General features: G+C 42.6%; 1 protein-coding gene across 1 annotated transcript; it reads right to left on the reverse strand.

Annotated features, from left to right (window-relative positions):
- Positions 1–3,859: 3,859 nt before the first annotated feature.
- LOC126234762 (uncharacterized) lies at positions 3,860–16,401 on the reverse strand. The gene is made up of 3 exons (XM_049943511.1): positions 16,374–16,401; positions 11,672–11,867; positions 3,860–4,119 (listed from the first exon to the last, which is right to left on the reverse strand). Exons 1-3 carry the CDS (start codon positions 16,374–16,376, stop codon positions 3,950–3,952), a joined length of 369 nt encoding a protein of 122 aa, XP_049799468.1. The 5' UTR covers positions 16,377–16,401; the 3' UTR covers positions 3,860–3,949.
- Between the last annotated feature and the right edge of the window lie 3,130 nt (positions 16,402–19,531).

Raw genomic sequence — 19,531 nt, forward strand, 5'->3', positions numbered from 1 at the left:
ATCAGAGCTCGGAACATATCATTAATAATTTTGAAATGGATTCCCGGACAGATACTGTAGATATAAATTTCGTTTTTACATTCTCCTCTAATAATTTGCAGAATGAATACTGATACGCAGCTGGTGCTGCTGTTGCGCTTAGCGCTTGCAAAAAAAAAAGGACTTTGAGCATATTATCTCATTCCAAACGAACAGTCACACGAGAAATCATCTCAAAACAATCATCCTCTATCCATACGGTTGCCAAATGTAGCTGGAAACTCTTCGGGACACTCTGAAATGGGGGTGTAGAAATGAAGTAAAAAATTATTAATATCATTACTTTTTATTTAGAACACAGTTACGCTGAACTTGTTTCGGCAGAAGTAGTTGGTTCACCACGTATTTCGGAAGATTTAACCTTTTGCAGCTAATCTTTTTTCCCTTCTACGTATTTATAAAACTCCATGCAACTCAGGTTGTAGTTAAACTGGCACTGTAAGATTGATTCTACAGCCCTTGGCAGCAGTCGATTTCTTTCATCAGTCCACTGGGCCGACATCAGCGAAAATATTCTTTCCACATTGGAATTGTGTGCAGGAATAGAAAACAAATACTCGTTTCATTTTAGCAGTTGGCATTTGCGTTCAGTATTTTTGATTTCCTTAAGAAAGTAAATCACCTTTCTTCCACGAGTTTTTAGACTTCCATTCTTCCCAGTCACGCTTAGTTTCTAAAAAACTGCTCAGGTATGCATGCATATATTACTGAAAACAATTGCCGCCTGTAATCTCCACACCATTTTTAGTGAGGTATGTAACAGTGTTTTCAATCATCACCGAATCTGGGTTTCATATAACGTCATCCAATCAAATACTTGATATTTATTAAAAGAAATAGCCAATTTCACTAAGTAATCAAATGTTATGGTATAGAACTCTATTGTCACTTCCCCAGATTTCGAAATCAAATTAATTTTTTCTTGGTTAGTGTTCTCATTCTTTAATTTGTTCAAATTCATCTTGGTTTGCATGCCAACAAAACTGGCAGTCTTCTTTTCATACAGACATCTTTTATTGTCGATTAATATATTTGTCAATTATCCAGACTTTGTTCTTCTCCAAGCTTTCTATATATTTTTCAAACAGAGCCAAGTTTGACCGCGAAAACATGAATTAAATTTCAGTGATCGGACTAATGGAATCCAAAGTTTAAAAATTCTCTCAACTGCGGGCATTAATGACAGCTGTCTTGTTTGTGGGTGAGATAGAAGGGCCTAATGACTGACACCAACATATAACCAGAACTCTTTCTGCTTCTCTGTCCTTACCGTGTGAATTGAAAAATAATTAAATATTTTCGTGACGATTATTTCAAAAAAATGGTTCAAATGGTTCTGAGCACTATGGGACTTAACTTCTGAGGTCATCAGTCCCCTAGAACTTAGAACTACTTAAACCTAACTAACCTAAGGACATCACACACATGCATGCCCGAGGCAGGATTCGAACCTGCGACCGTAGCGGTCGCGTGGTTCCAAACTGTAGCGCCTAGAACCGCTCGGCCACCGCGGCCGGCGATTATTTCAATGTCGACTGTTAAGATTCCAGGAGCTCTTGATATAATATTGCGGAGAATATGGGCAAGGCATCCAATTCCTTCTATATTTTTCCCTAGTTATTCTTTAATTTGGTGAAACACATGCCGCTGGCAGCGTCGATGAAGACATCCGAAGTTGGTGCTGGTACTGTCTCCACAAAAAGCAACATAGTGAAATTTGCAGTTCTGTTAAGGTGTCTAGACAATGCTTTGCATTTGTCTCCGAAGTTTCGTTACTTAGCGAATCAAACTTCAATAGCTTCTACTGAATTACGTCAGTTTCAGTAAGGTATTGAACAACCAAACAAAATATTTTTCAGCCTTGTGGTTCGGTGCGTCGGTGATTGTGTCGTAAAATGAAATTTCTCGCGTTTGTTTTATGCACTGGGACACGGAGTGTGGTGTGAGAATATTTTTAACAATTGCTGTAGCTCTTTGGTCCTGGTTGTAGTCTGCTTTGCAGCGACTTTGGAATCAGGATACATTGCGGCATTCAGTTTTACGGTACAGTCAAGAGAACTGAACGACTGATGAAGCTTGACAACTTTAAGGGGTGTTTTTAGTTCTGCAGAACCAACGAGGAATCTCCTGGAATGAAGAAATAGGCTCTGATGTCGATGCTACTGCGAATCTGTTTATATGATTCTTCGTAGAAACGCGATGCCTCACATCTCCCTTACCTCCGTGGGTTACTGAGATGAAACAGCTACAAATCTCACACAATGCTTTCTGATCCGTATGTCCTTTCTTGAAAAAAAGATCATTCTTTCATGTAATAATCCGAAAAGTGACATTTTCTCTTTCCATCCTCAGGCATTTCCGTAACCTATGGTTAGCATATTAGACAATAAAAAGTCGACAATAACGCTTTACTCATGGAAGTACATGTCACTACACACTTAACGTCTATATATACGAAGAAACACTACAAACATTACTAACTTACACTTGTTGTTCGTATTACGTTTGGGAAGGATCGTTTTATTAGATCGCTGTTCTCAAATGGAAACTGCCCGACTCCTCCGCTTGGCGCTACTTAAATAGTTCCAGCGCTGTACTGCTGGAGAAGACTTAATATTTTCTCAGATGATGCGTTAGATCTAGAAGGTGCTTGTGTCGTCGATACAGTATACGCAACATGCAACGCCATCTGTGAGAAATAAATAAAACTAAGTGAGGCTGCATTTACATGCTGCGCTAATGTATGACGTTACTTCAGTACTTGATACAAGCTCGTAACAGTATTTTACAAAATTGGGTCCTGTTGGGATGGTGGGACAAGAAGGTCCATAACGGTGACGATCCCGATATATCGGGATGGACTGCGGTCCTATCTATCCATCACGTCTGCCAGCCACACTGCTCTCTTGCTGACCACCGGCTACGGACACCTGCTCGCAGCAGAAAGGCAGTGACGTCATCTGATCAAAACACAACCTCTGGTAATCAGAAAGTTATGTATCACGCATGTGTTCATGTATACAAAGATGCTTTCTGTGACAAATTCTAGCAAATAAATCTGCCACTTCTCACAATGTAGAAACCATATGCTACGACCAGTAAAACATTACTATCTGTGATGCTTACAATATCATTGACTGCCAAGAGACAGCAAAGTTAGATATCATAGTATTAGGTTCAGGACATCAAATGCCACGCATCAGACTCTACCGAAGTGAAGTACCATTTTGTAAAACACTCTTAATAAATATTATTTGTTATTTCTTATTATTTGACAAAGCTCTGTCATAGTGATTTATTTACGTGTGTAAGTCAACCATCATTAAGGTACTATAGCCGGAAAATCGTTTTCTTGTATAGTGTATATTTGGGCCGAATGAATAGTAGCATTCAGTTACTACATTCACAGCATGTTTAATGTTTTGTTGCTCGTTATCAGTGACGTTTTCAGAGATGAAGTTCTGTAGGGAATCAGACAAGGTTTGGAGAAAGTACCATGATTTTGTTGATAGAATCTGCTCTGTCTTCAACTCAAATATCTGATGAAAACTATCTTTAAAAAATCCATCAGAGCAGAACAGCTATTTGAATCCAGCTCCTAGCATATATGCATTCGTCTCTGAACAAGACTGCTGACAGAAGAACAACTGTAGCAAGACGAAATTAATAACTGCTTTTCCAATATTTTTATTTTACATACAGATGCATTAGAGAAGAATGGTGTAGGCTTAAAAGAGCTGTTAAATATATTAAGCCAATAGCAGTGTAGGTCACAGCTGTAGAACATTTGCATATTTAGAAATGTTCTGGATAAACAGACTAACACACAATTTGAATTTTATTTTCGTAGTACTTGTAGAAGGTACATAAATCGGCGATGGGATACATTTTTTAATATGATGTAATTTTTTTAAATCACTGAGTATTCATTTATCTTTGGATGGATCTTACTTTTTATACAAGAGACCTTACTTTTTACACACGTTTTCTTGACTCGGTCGCAAACAAGAGGTTCTTGACAAGTGGGCGTTGGCGTTGGTGGCTGTAAGACATCTTGGTCCGCACAAGATTTTCCTTCACCTGCAATATGAAAACGACGATTACTACAGTTATTTTAGATCAGCTTTCAGATATTACACAAGCAAGATACTACGCAAGAGAGATATCTGATATCATCAGTGAGGACAGAGATTTATCAAAACCTTGAATTATTAGAAATCTTAAAGAAGACAGTATTATCAAAACTTTATCAAAATAAGTATCATTTGCAATATGTTTCCATAGCCTCTGTTACACAGTTATCTAGACGTAGCTAAAAAATTCTTGTATGCAAGCAATGATGTGAGTTGAATTTCAATGACTTTTTACTATAAGAATTCCGTCCTTTTTAACAACATTTAGCAAACTTCCTCATATATGACAAACACATTATTAATATTTACACATGTCTGTCCTTTCTATGAACCCCACAGAGCGATAGTAGAAAATGAAATTGTTTGTAATTGGTGAAACAGTACTGCAGGCCTTTCTCAAAGCTTCTGGAACCTTCCACTACCCCTCCTTTTTCCCTTCTAGGTAGGAAGAGTGAGCCAGCAGATTTTGTTATTCTGCTTATGCTAGCTCGTTTTGAGAGGGACAGCCAAAACCGTAGCGACCCGTAAGCTCCTTGAAAATTTAACTTCAGATTTCAAAGTTACCTCACTAAGTTTCTGGTCAAAAGTTTCCCTCTGTTTCGCTACTCCTAGACGTCCGTTCTTTCGTTGACAAAAGCGATATATTTACGGAGACCACAAATTTTTGCCAAGAAACTCTCCATTTCAGTGTCATTGTTGCGTCATATACGTATTTTCTGTGTAAGTTGCTTGTGGCAATGTTAACTTTCAGAACAACAAATCTTCCGTGTGCTCTGGATCGCAAGCATACTTCAAAGATATTCGGTCACTGAAGGTATCATAGTCTTTGACTAGCTGGGAAGGAATGTCTGAAGCAATATACTCTGGCGACCTGAAGCGACAGCCAATGACAAGCGAGCGCAGCCACGTGGTCTATGAGTGCATGCTCGTTCGAAGGAGACAATTCAGCCTAGTGGAGTCTTGTCTGGTCGTTTCCTATCGTCGTTTCCGGGTGGTCACCTGCTAAAGCTCCGCTACAGACGAGTAGTAGTAGTCGTAGCTTTATTCATCCGTAGATCTCTTTTTACAAGGATATAGGACATGTCAAAGTATTTACAAATGTAGATCAATTTAAAAGAAGCTAATTCGTATACACATATATTTACAGACTTCTAGTTAGAGACAGTCATTAGATTTACTCCTGGTATACAATACTTTTTTTACAAATAACTTATTAAATAATGTAATGCCACATTGTTCACTCATATCTCACTGTGAGTCACTGCACGCACTATACACACATTGTTTCATAACACATCACTCACTACACACACACACACACACACACACACTGGTGATCTCTAGGTCATTTTCTATACCGCAACTTCCCATTTGCTACCCTGAAAAACTGAGTCAGCATCCCTCCATAATGAGTGAGATGTTGAACTCAGAAAGAGGAAGAGGTGTTAGTATTGTGCCAAGCATAGCTTGGGGGTAAGTATTTCTATAAAGGAAAAAAAACCATAAAGTGAAGTGTTATGTGGAATGTTGGATATTTTATAACCATTATTATTTTTATTTATTTGTATAACATTTTTTTATCAAACACCTACTCTGTCTTAGCTAAGTAATCCTTCAATGTATAAAATGTACTGCATAACAGGTACTTTTTAGCTGCCTTTTTAAATAAGTGTATTTTGGCAATTTCTTTAATCTCTTTTGGTAATTTATTGTACAGTTTTATTCCTTGGTAGAAAATGCTGTTTTGAGTTTTATGTTTATTTTTTCTTGGTAAATGTAAGTTGAGTCTATCTCTTGTTACATGGACAGAGCTGTTTGTGCAGTAATTACCAATGTTATTTTGGATGTGTACAACTGACTGGTAAATATATTCACACGGAGCACCTTGCGGTGTGTGGCGGAGGGTGTTTTGTGTACCAATGTCACTTCTCCTCTCTCCTGTTCCAGTCACGAATGGTTCGTGGGAAGGACGATTGCAGGTAAGCCTCTGTGTGGGTTCGAATCATTGTACTTTCATATTAATGGTCTTTTCGGACGACGTGCGTAGGAGAGAGAGCAATACATTTGTTGACTTTCCTAGGAGCGTATGCTATTGGAACTTCAACAGTAAGCCATATCCTGATGCAGAATGCCTCTTCTGTAGCATCTGATCCTGAACTTCGTTGATCATCTCTTTCGTGCAGGAAGTAGCTAGATCTTAAATACACTAACGGAAAATCGCAACGACAAAAAATAATTAATTTAGAGCAATGAAATTTCGGGTATTCATTCGTCTAGGTAAAACATTTAAGTGATTAACACTGTAAGATCACAAATACAGGGTTTGTATAGAAAGTAACGAAACTGATTTTTTGCTGACGCAGCTGTACTTCGCAGCGCGCGCTCGCCCAGGAGGTTGGTGGTGCGGGGGTTCTCTGGCCGAAAACGTGTTGCGTGCCAGTTGCCTGTGGCCTCTTGTCTCGGCAGCATCGTACGTTAAGTGGACACGTCGATCGTGACGCAACATGCAGCAAACGACCGAGCAATTTTACGCCATCAAGTGTTGTGTGAAACTAGGAAAATCGGGTACGGAAACGTTGGATATATGTCGGCAAGCCTACCGCGATGATTGCCTGTCAAAATCCCAGCTTTTCAGGTGGGCGAAGAGCTTTAAAGAGGGCCGGGACAGCGTTGAGGATGTGAACCGCTCCGGACACCCGTCAACCAGAAAAACTGACGAAAATATCGACCGTGTGTGCGTTTTATTGAACACTGACCGTCAGATGAGTGTCAGGATGATAGCAGACGACATCTGACTTGATAAAATGACAGTGCACAACATCATAACCAAAGAATTGTCGATGAGGAACATCTGTTCAAAATGGCTCTGAGCACTATGTGACTTAACTTCTGAGGTCATCAGTCGCCTAGAACATAGAACTAATTAAACCTAACTAACCTAAGGACATCACACACATCAATGCCCGAGGCAGGATTCGAACCTGCGACCATAGCGGTCGCTCGGTTCCAGACTGTAGCGCCTAGAACCGCACGGCCACAAAAATCTGTGCCAAGATGGTTCCAAGGATTTTGTCAGACATTCAAAGGAAAGCACGTGTGGACGCCTGCCGAGACAGTCTCAAGAGCCCTGAAGCTGATACTGAATTTTTAGGTGTTATCACTGGAGACGAAACCTGGGTGTTTCAGTATGACCCGGAGACAATCCTCTATTACCAAACTAGCTATTTCATAATGCGACAGGATGTGTCGTGTCAGCCTTTTCATTCTGTCTCCATTAGTTACGTAATCTACCCACTCAGCGAGAAGCGCGATGTCATATGCAGTGTTCGCTCTTCTTTTAGCTCTCTCCCAACTAAGTTCGTCCTATTCGAAAAGGCCGTAACTTCGAGTCACATACACATTGGTCTTCCCTGTGCTAACAGCTGTAGTCACATTAGCATCAAATTTCACCTCACGTCTGCCCAACGCCACCGTGGACGTATCACACGATGTGAAAGTATTTACACTACGTCTTACCTACATTTCACGCTTTTCTTTGACGCCTATCTGATGGATGTCAGAACCGCGACAACCACCATTGAAATCACGTGGTTTTCTTATCGTGGCCGAGGAAAACACTTCAGACACACCGCTGACCAGTGTCGGCACGGAACGGCGTCAGGTGGTGGCTTAAAGAGCGTCAGTAACTCCACTCCTTCCCTTGGGGCGTAGATTGCCACACATTTCGCCATAAAAAAACGTCAGTTTGCAGTGTGATGCACATCACGATAATGTTCTTGACAGTCTACGACTCTGTACACACGACACATTCCTCCCCCCCCCCCCCCCCCCTGATGAATGACCCATGTTTCGGAACATCGTGGGCCTGCAACCCCACGGAACTTGATCATCCTCCTCTGGAGTGCAGTGCGACCGCAGTTTTCGCTTTGTTATGCGGAAAGGACGACTAGGGACAATTAAAAACCATTGGACGAAATCTGAACGTGATACAAAGCAGAAAAGGTGTACGTATTTAACCGGCCGGTGTGGCCGAGCGGTTCTAGGGGCTTCAGTTTGGAACCGCGTGACCGCTACGATCGCAGGTTCGAATCCTGACTCGGGCATAGATGTGTGTGATGTCCTTAGGTTAGGTTTAAGTAGTTCTAAGTTCTAGGGGACTCATGACCTCAGATGTTAAGTCCCATAGTGCTCAGAGCCATTTGAACCATTTTGTACGTATTTGTCAGCCATCCTGTCTCTTGTCCTCTTGTGGCGCGATGTATGAGGCTGCGACATTGACACACTCATGAATAAACAGGAACCTAGTCAGCATCCTCGGTACCGCATGCGCACATTTGTTGGGAACTTTAGAAATGCTCCTGTACACAGACAGCTAGTCATTGATTCCTAGAGATCAGAGTCACAGGCATCCATTTGGAGACCCCTTAAACTTTGCATGTGGCTAGCTGGGGTGTCGAAAGGGATGCCTCTCACACCGGGAGCTAAGAATCAGTGACTGGCCATTTATCTGCAGGTACATTTTTAAAGTGCTCAACAACGGTGTGCTGGTGGTTCTGACGGAGTAACCAAATTGAGGGATCATGGAGGGATCCTTTGCCGATTTATTCACGCATGTGTCAATGTCGCGCCCCTCTGTGAGCACGCCACAGGAGGGCGCAAAGCAGGGGGGCTGAAAAGGCATAAACATCGTTTGCTGCTTCGGATCACGTTTAGATTTCGTCGAATGGTTTTGAACGTCCCTAATGGTTCCAACCTGTACACCACAGCAAAAACTGCCTTCGCATTACACTCCAAAGGGATGTGATAACGTTCAGAGGGGTTGCAGGACTTCGATGTTCTTAGACAAGTGTTAAGTTGTCCGGGGTGTGTCAGCAGTATCAAAAGTTGTTAAGAAAGTCGTCCGTTGCTCATCGCATTGCGAGTTGTCGTCGACTGCGGAATACGTGGCAACCAATCCCTTTATGAGCCCCGTGAGTCCTTTTCGTATCTGTACTGAGCGTTGGTGTGTCTGAAATGTTTTCCTCAGCCAACCAAAAGAAAACAGCGCGATTTCAGCGCTGGGCGTCGCGATTATGACTTCCATCACAGAGTCGTCAAGGTAAGGAATTAAATGTGGGTAAGAGGCGGTGTGACGACCTTCCCTTCGTGTAACCCGTCCACGGTGGCGGTGGATAGAATTATGGTGAAGTTTGATGCCAATATGACATTATTAACCCAACTTACAGCGCACACGAAGTTCTGAGCTCTGGCGTTTTCTTCGGCAGCCTCGTCCAGCGGCTAAGTCCCGTTCAAGGTCACCCGCCTAGCGAGCAACCTGGAGCGGCACTGCCACCAAAACAAAAAGTGAAGACATTTTTTGGATAAAAAAAGGGAGGGAGATAAGGAATAAAGATGAGGAATGGACAGAAAACAATTTATTGTCTGTAATACAACATACAGTCACCGTTGATCTTTATTTTACAATTGCCGTTGCCGACTTTCGCCCATAAAAAGAGGTACTCATCAGCATTTAACTTCTTCTTTCTTCTGGTAGACAAAACAAATGGCATGCTGGGAACAAGAGTACCATAAGGCTGTTTAGCCAACAGGCCTGTAGTCTCAGCAATACTCCATGTCTTCCAAGCCAAAATGTTAGCATCTGGAAATGCTTCAAGGCCACCATAATCTGCTTGGTTACCCCATACGGCAGCCAATGTCAGCCATGTACTACCTCCGAACACTGCTTGTACATCACAAGTGAAGTTCAGATGCAGTCCACGAAAAACATTTGGACCTCCAATCAATTGCTGTTTATTAAACTGCCCAACCAAGTCAATATCAGTCGCCTTCAAACTGCGATACACAGGTACACTGCGCCGCCAGCGACGTCGGTAACCACGTCGCAGTCACTTGTGATGTACAAGCAGTGCACCTCTCGCAGTCACTTGTGATGTACAAGCAGTGCACCTCTGCGACGTGTGCCTGTGTATCGCAGTTTGAAGGCGATTGATATTGACTTGGCTGGGCAGTTTAATAAACAGCAATTGATTGGAGGTCCAAATGTTTTTCGTGGACTGCATCTGAACTTCACTTGTGATGTACAAGCAGTGTTCGGAGGTAGTACATGGCTGACATTGGCTGTTGTATGGGGTAACCAAGCAGATTATGGTGGCCTTGAAGCATTTCCAGATGCTAACATCTTGGCTTGGAAGACGTGGAGTATAGCTGAGACTACAGGACTGTTGGCTAAACAGCCTTATGGTACGCTTGTTCCAAGCATGCCATTTGTATTGTCTACCATTGCGACACCTTCACCGTGCTCGAGGATGACGTGTCAGGGTGCTAAGCTTTTGCAACATTACAGAGGAAGGGTTCAAATGGTTCAAATGGCTCTGAGCACTATGGGACTCAACTGCTGAGGTCATTAGTCCCCTAGAACTTAGAACTAGTTAAACCTAACTAACCTAAGGACATCACAAACATCCATGCCCGAGGCAGGATTCGAACCTGCGACCGTAGCGGTCTTGCGGTTCCAGACTGCAGCGCCTTTAACCGCACGGCCACTTCGGCCGGCTCAGAGGAAGGGTGTGGCGTCTTTGAGTCAAAAGTCAAGTTTCTGTGTCGCAATGGGAGACGGTTATGAAGTTTTTTTGAAAAACTCACGCTTTAATTGTGTTGCACAGAATAAGCTGCGGACTACCATGGCCACAGGTATATGCCAGTCAGTGTTCACAGCCCGATGTTCTTGTCTGAACCGTAGGAAATGACGCTGATCTCTATCGATACTATGTATTGTTGGAATGACAGGTCTGAGTAGTGCAGATATTTTAAAGGAATGCAAATCCCTTCACAATTTAGTGGAAAAGAAACTTTCCAACGTAACAGCAAACGTCTGCTGTTGTGCTGCAGGCAGATTGCCGGTTATTTTCAGATATAGACTCAAGACAGCTGCTTTCACACTTGGGAAAAGTGTAGATCCGTCTGTGGCATAATACGACAGGAGAGAACTTTAAAATCATGGCAATGCTTCCTTTTGAAAAACTTTGAAAGGGTATGCTAACTGAAAGCCGTCAAAAATAACACAAAATTGACAAAAAAAATGGGTAGAATGACACAGGAGTGGTAATGCATGCAATAAAAATGATAAAAATAGCCGAAGAACTACAAACAAAATAGTCTCAAATTCTACCATCTGTCTGTTTGCTGTCTCTATGTATAACATTTTTGTAAATTTCCTTTAATTTCATATTAGGTGTGTCTGTACTTCGTATCTCATATGAAATTATTACAGATATTGTTTTTGACTGATACATATAACAATGAAAAGAATGTCGGAGCGACGCCAACTAGTGTATGCGTATAAGAGGATATTTAATAAGAATTTCTCGTTCACCGCACCGAAACAAGCGTGGCGAACGTCGGTAAAGAACCGACACTGAATCCCGCTCATAACTGAATAGTGCATATGAACGCCAGCAGAGCAGTAGAGAGCAAAGAACACACAACGTGCGGATGCTCACCCACGTATTTACGGCAGCTGTCGCAGTAGCCACATAAACCACCATGAGGAATGAAGATCCCACCGTCCTTCTTGCATTCAGCCGGGTCAATAGTTCTACATTTTATCCTGATCGTTTTGCAGTCGATATCGATGGCGATAACACAGGGTACCACAACGGCCAAGGCGATCAGTGCAGTTACTAATCTCAGGGACACCTGCAAAGACAACTGACAATAGTAAACTCCACGTTAAATGTGAAGAACATGATACCGAAGACATCATACAGTTACTAAAAGTCGGTGTATTGTTCGTCTCACCCCACGCGTTGAACAGTTTATAAATCAGTTCTGAAGCGTAGATACAGGCCAACATCAAAAGAAAGAATATTATCGCTTAAATAAACAATTCCAAGCCAGTTTCCAGAGCAGTTGAGGAGTTCGTTCCAAGACAAATATCGTTATTGTCTAAAAATTGTCCTGGGAACACGGAAAATATGATTATTTCTACGATATGCTTTAAAATGAATAGAAACAAAAGTGAAACAAGGGTAATGAGTAGTAGTCGTATTAAATCAGGCAATGCTGAGGGAAGAAGATAGGGAAATACACTAGAAGTAGTAGATGAGTTCTGCTGTTTGGGTAGCAAAATAATTGATTGTAGGCGATGTAGAGAAGACGTAAAATGCAGATTGGCAATAGCAGGAAAAGAATTTCTGAAAAAAAATTGAATTTTTAGGAAGTATAGTCTTGTATGTAAATGAAACATGGACAATAAAGAGTTTAGACAAGAAGAGAATATGTTGTTGTTGTTGTGGTCTTCAGTCCTGAGACTGGTTTGATGCAGCTCTCCATGCTACTCTATCCTGTGCAAGCTTCTTCATCTCCCAGTACCTACTGCAACCTACATCCTTCTGAATCTGCTTAGTGTATTGATCTCTTGGTCTCCTTCTACGATTTTCACCCTCCACGCTGCCCTCCAATGCTAAATTTGTGATCCCTTGATGCCTCAAAACATGTCCTACCAACCGATCCCTTCTTCTAGTCAAGTTGTACCACAAACTTCTCTTCTCCCCAATCCTATTCAATGCCTCCTCATTAGTTACGTGATCTACCCACCTTATCTTCAGCATTCTTCTGTAGCACCACATTTCGAAAGCTTCTATTCTCTTCTTGTCCAAACTGGTTATCGTCCATGTTTCACTTCCATACATGGCTACACTCCATACAAATACTTTCAGAAACGACTTCCTGACACTTAAATCTATACTCGATGTTAACAAATTTCTCTTCTTCAGAAACGATTTCCTTGCCATTGCCAGTCTACATTTTATATCCTCTCTACTTCGACCATCATCAGTTATTTTACTCCCTAAATAGCAAAACTCCTTTACTACTTTAAGTGTCTCATTTCCTAATCTAATCCCCTCAGCATCACCCGATTTAATTTGACTACATTGCATTATCCTCGATTTGCTTTTGTTGATGTTCATCTTATATCCTCCTTTCAAGACACTGTCCATTCCGTTCAACTGCTCTTCCAAGTCCTTTGCTGTCTCTGACAGAATTACAATGTCATCGGCGAACCTCAAAGTTTTTACTTCTTCTCCATGAATTTTAATACCTACTCCGAATTTTTCTTTTGTTTCCTTTACTGCTTGCTCAATATACAGATTGAATAAGATCGGGGAGAAGCTACAACCCTGTCTCACTCCTTTGCCAACCACTGCTTCCCTTTCATGCCCCACGACTCTTATAACTGCCATCTGCTTTCCAAGAGAATATAAGCTTTCGAAATTTAGTATTACGGAAGACTGCTGAACATCAGGTGTGTAGATCGAATAACTAATAAAGAGGTCTTGAACTGAACAGAGGAAAAATTTATGGTACAAGCAGATTAAAAAGGGATGTGATGATGAGACACATCTTCAGGAATGGTCAATTTGGAAATGGGGGAAGAGTGGGTGGCGAAAATTGTAAAGGGGGAGCAAGGATTGGTTATAGTAAAACATGTTCAAATAGTTGTAGGATGCAGTAGTTACTCGATGATGAAGAAGCTTGCGCAGGATAGAGTAGAGAGCTGCGACAAACCAGTCTTAGGATTGAAGACCACACTAATAAAAACGTGGATTTATTAACTCAAAGTTATGATTTTCCCAGAAAAAAATAGAAATACATCTGAACTGCAGAAAAATCTTGTATCTTTCATGTTTCCAGTACTGTTCACCTGTTAAATATCGGTACTCGAGAACGGACGGACAACCTCGGTAATATTACTGCAGGGAGCAACGAAGTAGATTTATTCCTAAGAAAGCGCTAGGTTGCAGAAGGCACGTAAGCTGTTTCTATACGGTTCTGCATGGTTTACGATGTGTATCCATGCGAAATCTTGACTACACTGAGGCAACAAAAGTCACGGGATACCTCCTAATATCGCGTCGGATCTCCTTTTGTCCGGCAGCAACTCGACCTGGCATGGACTCAACAAGTCGTTGGAAATGCCGTGCCGAAAAACTGACAAGGGGAGGCCGCCAATTGTGAAATTCAGATTCGATTCATACTGCGCATAATAAAAGCTCATGCCAAGACGTGTAATGTGGCAAAGCACCAAGATGCACTTCTCAGTCGTTGTCGAGAAAATCGACAGTTAAAAGAAACCGTTGCCGTGAAATACTCTCTACGATTAATAACGTTCTACAGCGTCGTGGTGCAGCGGTAAGCGCTCGGGTTCGTAATCCTAAGGTCGCCGGATCGAATCTCGCGCCATGCAACCTTTTTTTTTTAGTATTTGTTTTTTGTAATTCAAATATATATGTATATATATATATATATGTATATATATAATTCCCGGCAATGTTGCAACATTGCAAGAATTCTGCATATAATAAGTTGTTGAAAGTCGTTTGTGGTGGAAAAACTGGCGACTTCGAACGTCATTATGTTTTCCGTAAACAAAGTTGTATTTCACAAATGTTATTAATTGTCTTCATAATGTGAATAGAGACCCCACGAACACAAATTTGCTGTGGCAGGTATGAAATATAAACTCCGTTACTCGCTCGTTACACTTGAAGAACAGACGTTGAATGGGCCGAAACGAGCCGCCGCATAACCAGCGTAGTTGCCTGCTAACTTCGAAAGAAGGTAGATGCGGTCCCTAGCGCAACTTATAATATCGTCGAAAATCGGTGCGGACGGGAGAGCTTTGGTACACCCTGTTAAACAAACGGAAAAATGGAGGCGGTACAATTGGAGAGCCATCCGCCTTCACCAACATGCATAAGCAATTCATTAATAGTATATATATATATATATATATATATATATATATATATATATATATATATATATATTTGAATTACAAAAAACTAATTATAAAAAAAAATTTCATGGCGCGAGATTCGATCCGGCGACTTTAGGATTACGAACCCGAGCGCTTACCGCTGCACCACGACGCTGTAGAAAGTTATTACTCGTAGAGAGTATTTCACCGCAACGGTTTCATTTAACTGTCGATTTTCTCGACAACGGCTGAGAAGTGCATATTTGTGTTTTGCCACATTACACCTCTGGCCATGAGCTTTTATTATGCGCAGTATGAATCGAATCTGAATTTCACAATTGGCGGCCTCCCCTTGTGAGTCATGCTGCCTCTACACCCGTTCGTAATTGCGAAAGATTTTCAGGTGAAGGATTTTGTGCACAAGTTCACCTCTCGATTAGGCCTCAGAAATATTCGAAGGTATTAATATCAGGCGGTCTCGGTGGCCAAGTCATTCACTCGAATTATCCAGACTGTTCTTCAAACCAATCGCAAACAATTGTGGCGTGGTGACATGTTCGGGAACAAGGAGTCCACGAATGGCCGCAAATGCTCTCCAAGTAACCGAACATAACCATTTCCAGGCAATGATCGGTTGATTTGGAAGAGAGGACCTAGCCCACTGCATATAATCACAGCCCACGCCATTATGGAACCACCACCAGCTTGCACAGTGCCTCGTTGACAACTTCGGTCCATGGATTCGTGGGGGTCTGCGCGACACTTCAACCGCACTATCAGGTTTCACCAACTATAATGCCGACTTATCTGACCAGTTCACGGTTTTCCAGTCGTGTAGGGTCCAACCGATATGGTCACGAGTCTAGGAGAGGCGCTGCAGACGATGTCGTGCTGTTAGCATAGGCACTCGCGTCGGTTGTCCGCTGCCGTAGACCATTAATGCCAAATTTCTCCGAACTATCCTAACGGATACATCCGTCATACGTCCCTCATTAATTTCTGGGCTTATTTCACGCTGTGTTGCTAGTCTTTTAACACTGACAACTCTACACAAACGTGGCTGCTCTCGGTCGTTAAGCGAAGGCCGTCGGTCACTGTGTTGTCTATGCTGAGAAGTAATGCCTTAAATTTGATATTTTTGGCACTCGATCTGCGTATGTGCATTTCGCTATTCCATAACTTTTGTCATCTCAATGTATGTTGTTCAAACACAACTAGCACAGTCCATCTGAAAACAGGCGTAATATTTCTATGAAGCTGAACGGTTTCAATCACAAATCGAGAAAGAACTTACGTTTCTAAGGTTCAACGTCTATAGTACTACAGTGAAATGTGAATGAAGTTAACACATTGAGGACGGAATTGTCCTCGTTCCCTGCCGTGTACAGAGACGTGAATGCCATTGGGCGTGCTTAATCTACCTGCGTGGGGAGCCACCTTACCATGTTGTCCGAACTGTCCGCTGGCGTGTTTGTGTAGCTACTGCTCGCTGCCGCTGATTTGCCGCCTTATATAACGACCGAAGGCCCACACAGCCGCTGCGCGCTAGCGGACGCCTTCTGGGAAGTGCCTGTTGAAACTACAGCATCAGGCCGTAATGTCTCCTATGCGGCAAGCATGTCGTGTTTTGGTCGTTTTGAATTAGCCTAATTATAAGCAAATCGTTTATCTTGCACATTATTGCGTGGCTTGGGAAAATGCACACATAGCGATCATAAAAAAAGCAGAGGAAAATTCATGAATAAGTAACAGGGCGGTATCGAAATTAGGGGGAAAAAATGGCAGCACATGCCAATCGAACATTCAGAAGCACAAGTTGAGTAAAAAAAGGAATAAGGAAGCGCAATACACTGCACAACAGAAGTAAAGGATCACTTTTCCGAAGCCCCGTAACTGCCTTCTATTACGACGTATAAGTTTCAAATATAGCTCAAGAGTGCCTACAACCTACCTCTGTAATGGTGTAATCGTGCAAAAGCGTTTCGCACTGCAACGTCACTCTCGGCTTCGGCGACGCTTCAGATAGCAAGGTGTCGGAACATGTGAAAAAAAGGCCACAGCCAGTAACATTGTGTGTGCTGTAGGGTAGGTTAATGGTGACACATTTTCACTAAATTTCATCTCAATTCTACCCACCATGACCGTTGATGTGTCACATGATGAGAAGGTCGTTACAGTCCCTGTTATCCACATTTCACCCCGCCTTTTAATGCCTCTGCGATGGGCGACAGAACCACGACACCCCGCGTTGATATCTTGCGTTATCGGAGGCTGGGGAAAACATTTCAGACCCATAGACGTTCAGGATGTGCCGTCAACAAAACCACCTTTCCCTGGGTGTTGATTCTCACATATTTAGCGGTCGAAAATGACAGTTCGCAATGCGATGAGCAACGGGAAGTTATGATTGACAATCTAGCACCCTCGGATATTTCAACTCTTTTCTAAGGACATTGTGGGGCTATATCCTCATTAAAAGTTATCGCAGTGCTTTGAAGTACAGTGCGACTAAAGTTTTTTCTGTCGTGTACGTTTTTGAATCACAATGTGTCACATGATAGTAATTTGATAGTAATCCGAAGCATCAAAGGATACTTACGCTTTTTCAGCCCTCCTGTTTTCCACCATCTTGTGGCGGTATCACGTGGGAGTGCAACATTAACACGTATGTAAATTGTGGTATCGATAGTTCCGATGCCACAGCTTAGGTGCACGCTCGTAGGTTGGCACTACGAGAGAGGACAAACTACGCCGACCACAGCGCCCTCTAGCTTATGCTGTGGAGCTCAACGAGCGCCGCTCGACTTTCTGCCCAGTTGATCAAGAGCAGACGATCTACCAACTTAGCTTCTACTTGTAGGGGGACTAGCCATTACTGATTTTGCCTTTGTAACTTCTAGTAACTGTTAGCTTTGATACGTGAATGGATTTGCAGCTACGTGCTCATCTGTACCAAAAGCTAAGTAATGTGTTTGTATATGTTTATACACCAGTAAAGGTGCTTTAACCTTACTTGCAATACCGAAGTGTTTTACCTCACCTGCTCCTACTCGCTTCCTTCATTCGGCCTATTTTGCAGATCTCAAGAACAGACCCACACGCCGCCTTCCAGGCAGGATACAAAATAAATAAAACGACAAAGGTGTCTCTCTAAGACTCCCCACTTCGGCAACACTCTCGGTACAACCTACGCACCTTTGCTGCGCACGTTAGACATGTTCCTTCAGAAATTTCGACCCCAAATCGGCCTGGCGGCTACTCTAACGCCTGAGGGTTAGGCAATCCCTTCGATACTGCTTGGGTAGGGTTTGCCTACTTTCAGGCGCTAGAGCAGCCCCAGGATGAACTGGTGTCGAAGTTTCTGAGAGGTACATTTGTAACGTGCCCAACAAAGTTTACCTGGATGCAAAGAGGGTGTTGGCGAACCGGCGGCTCTTAGAGGCACCCTTTGCTGTTTTACTCTCGCACATGTTAATGTTGCATTAACATATGGTCACGCCACACGAGGGTGGAAAACAAGAGCGCTGAAAAACCATAAGTACCCTTTGCTGCTTCGGATCACGTTCCTATTTCGTCAACCGTTTTTGAAAGCCCCTAAGAGATAACACCCGAATACTAGAGCAACAATAGTGGTCTTGTCACACTCAGAAGGGGTGCGATCACCTTCAATGGAGATACAACCCTACAATGTCCTCAGAGAAGGGTGGAAACATCCGAGGACGCCAACAGTGTCAAAGGTTGTTTAGAACATCTTCCTTTTGCTCATCGCTCTGCGAACTGTCATTTTCAGACGCAAAACGTGTGGGAATCAACGCCACAGAGAAAGGGGTGGTGTCACTGACGGCTTTACGTGTCCAATCTGAGCGGCGGTCAGTCTGGAATGTTTTCCTAGGTCACCCATAAGATAACCGCATGATTTCAACGCTGAGCGGCGCGGTTATGCCCTCCGTCGCAGAGACGTCAAAAGAAGGGGTGAAACGGGGGCTCTGGCAACCTTTTCATCGTGTGACTCATCAATGTGGTGATAGCCAGATTTGTGGTGAAATTTGTGTCAATGTGACACAAATTAAATCACCTTAACCTCACATGAACTTCTGAGCTGTTGCCCTTTTTCGCACGTGTTACCATTTCCAAAATGTTCAAACGTGTGTGAGATCTTATGGGACTTAACTACTAAGGTCATCAGTCCCTAAGATTACACACTACTTAACCTAAATTATCCTAAGGACAAACACACACACCAATGCCCGAGGGAGGACTCGAACCTCCGCCAGGACCAGCGTTATCATCTTGCTGTTTGAAACGTTGTCGAGTCAGAGGGTGACATCACAAGGCGCCACGCTTTTGCACCATTACAGATGAAGCATGTAGGCACTTTTGAGACGAACTTCACACTTAGGCGTCGCAATCGAGAAAGTTACGGGGTTTAGAAAAAGTGATACATTAATTTTGTCGCGTAGTGTAACTGATTTACTGCGGTTGGCCAATATCTATCTGTATCTTCTCGTCTGCTCTGTAGTTTTTCGCCTTTCCGCACTAAGTGCGTACCGTACCTACCGAAGTGCAGAGGAGGATAACAGCAGTCGTCTCCTCCCCCTCC

The sequence above is a fragment of the Schistocerca nitens genome, chromosome 2 (assembly GCF_023898315.1).
Source record: "Schistocerca nitens isolate TAMUIC-IGC-003100 chromosome 2, iqSchNite1.1, whole genome shotgun sequence".
In the NCBI taxonomy this organism is placed as follows: Eukaryota; Metazoa; Arthropoda; class Insecta; order Orthoptera; family Acrididae; genus Schistocerca; species Schistocerca nitens.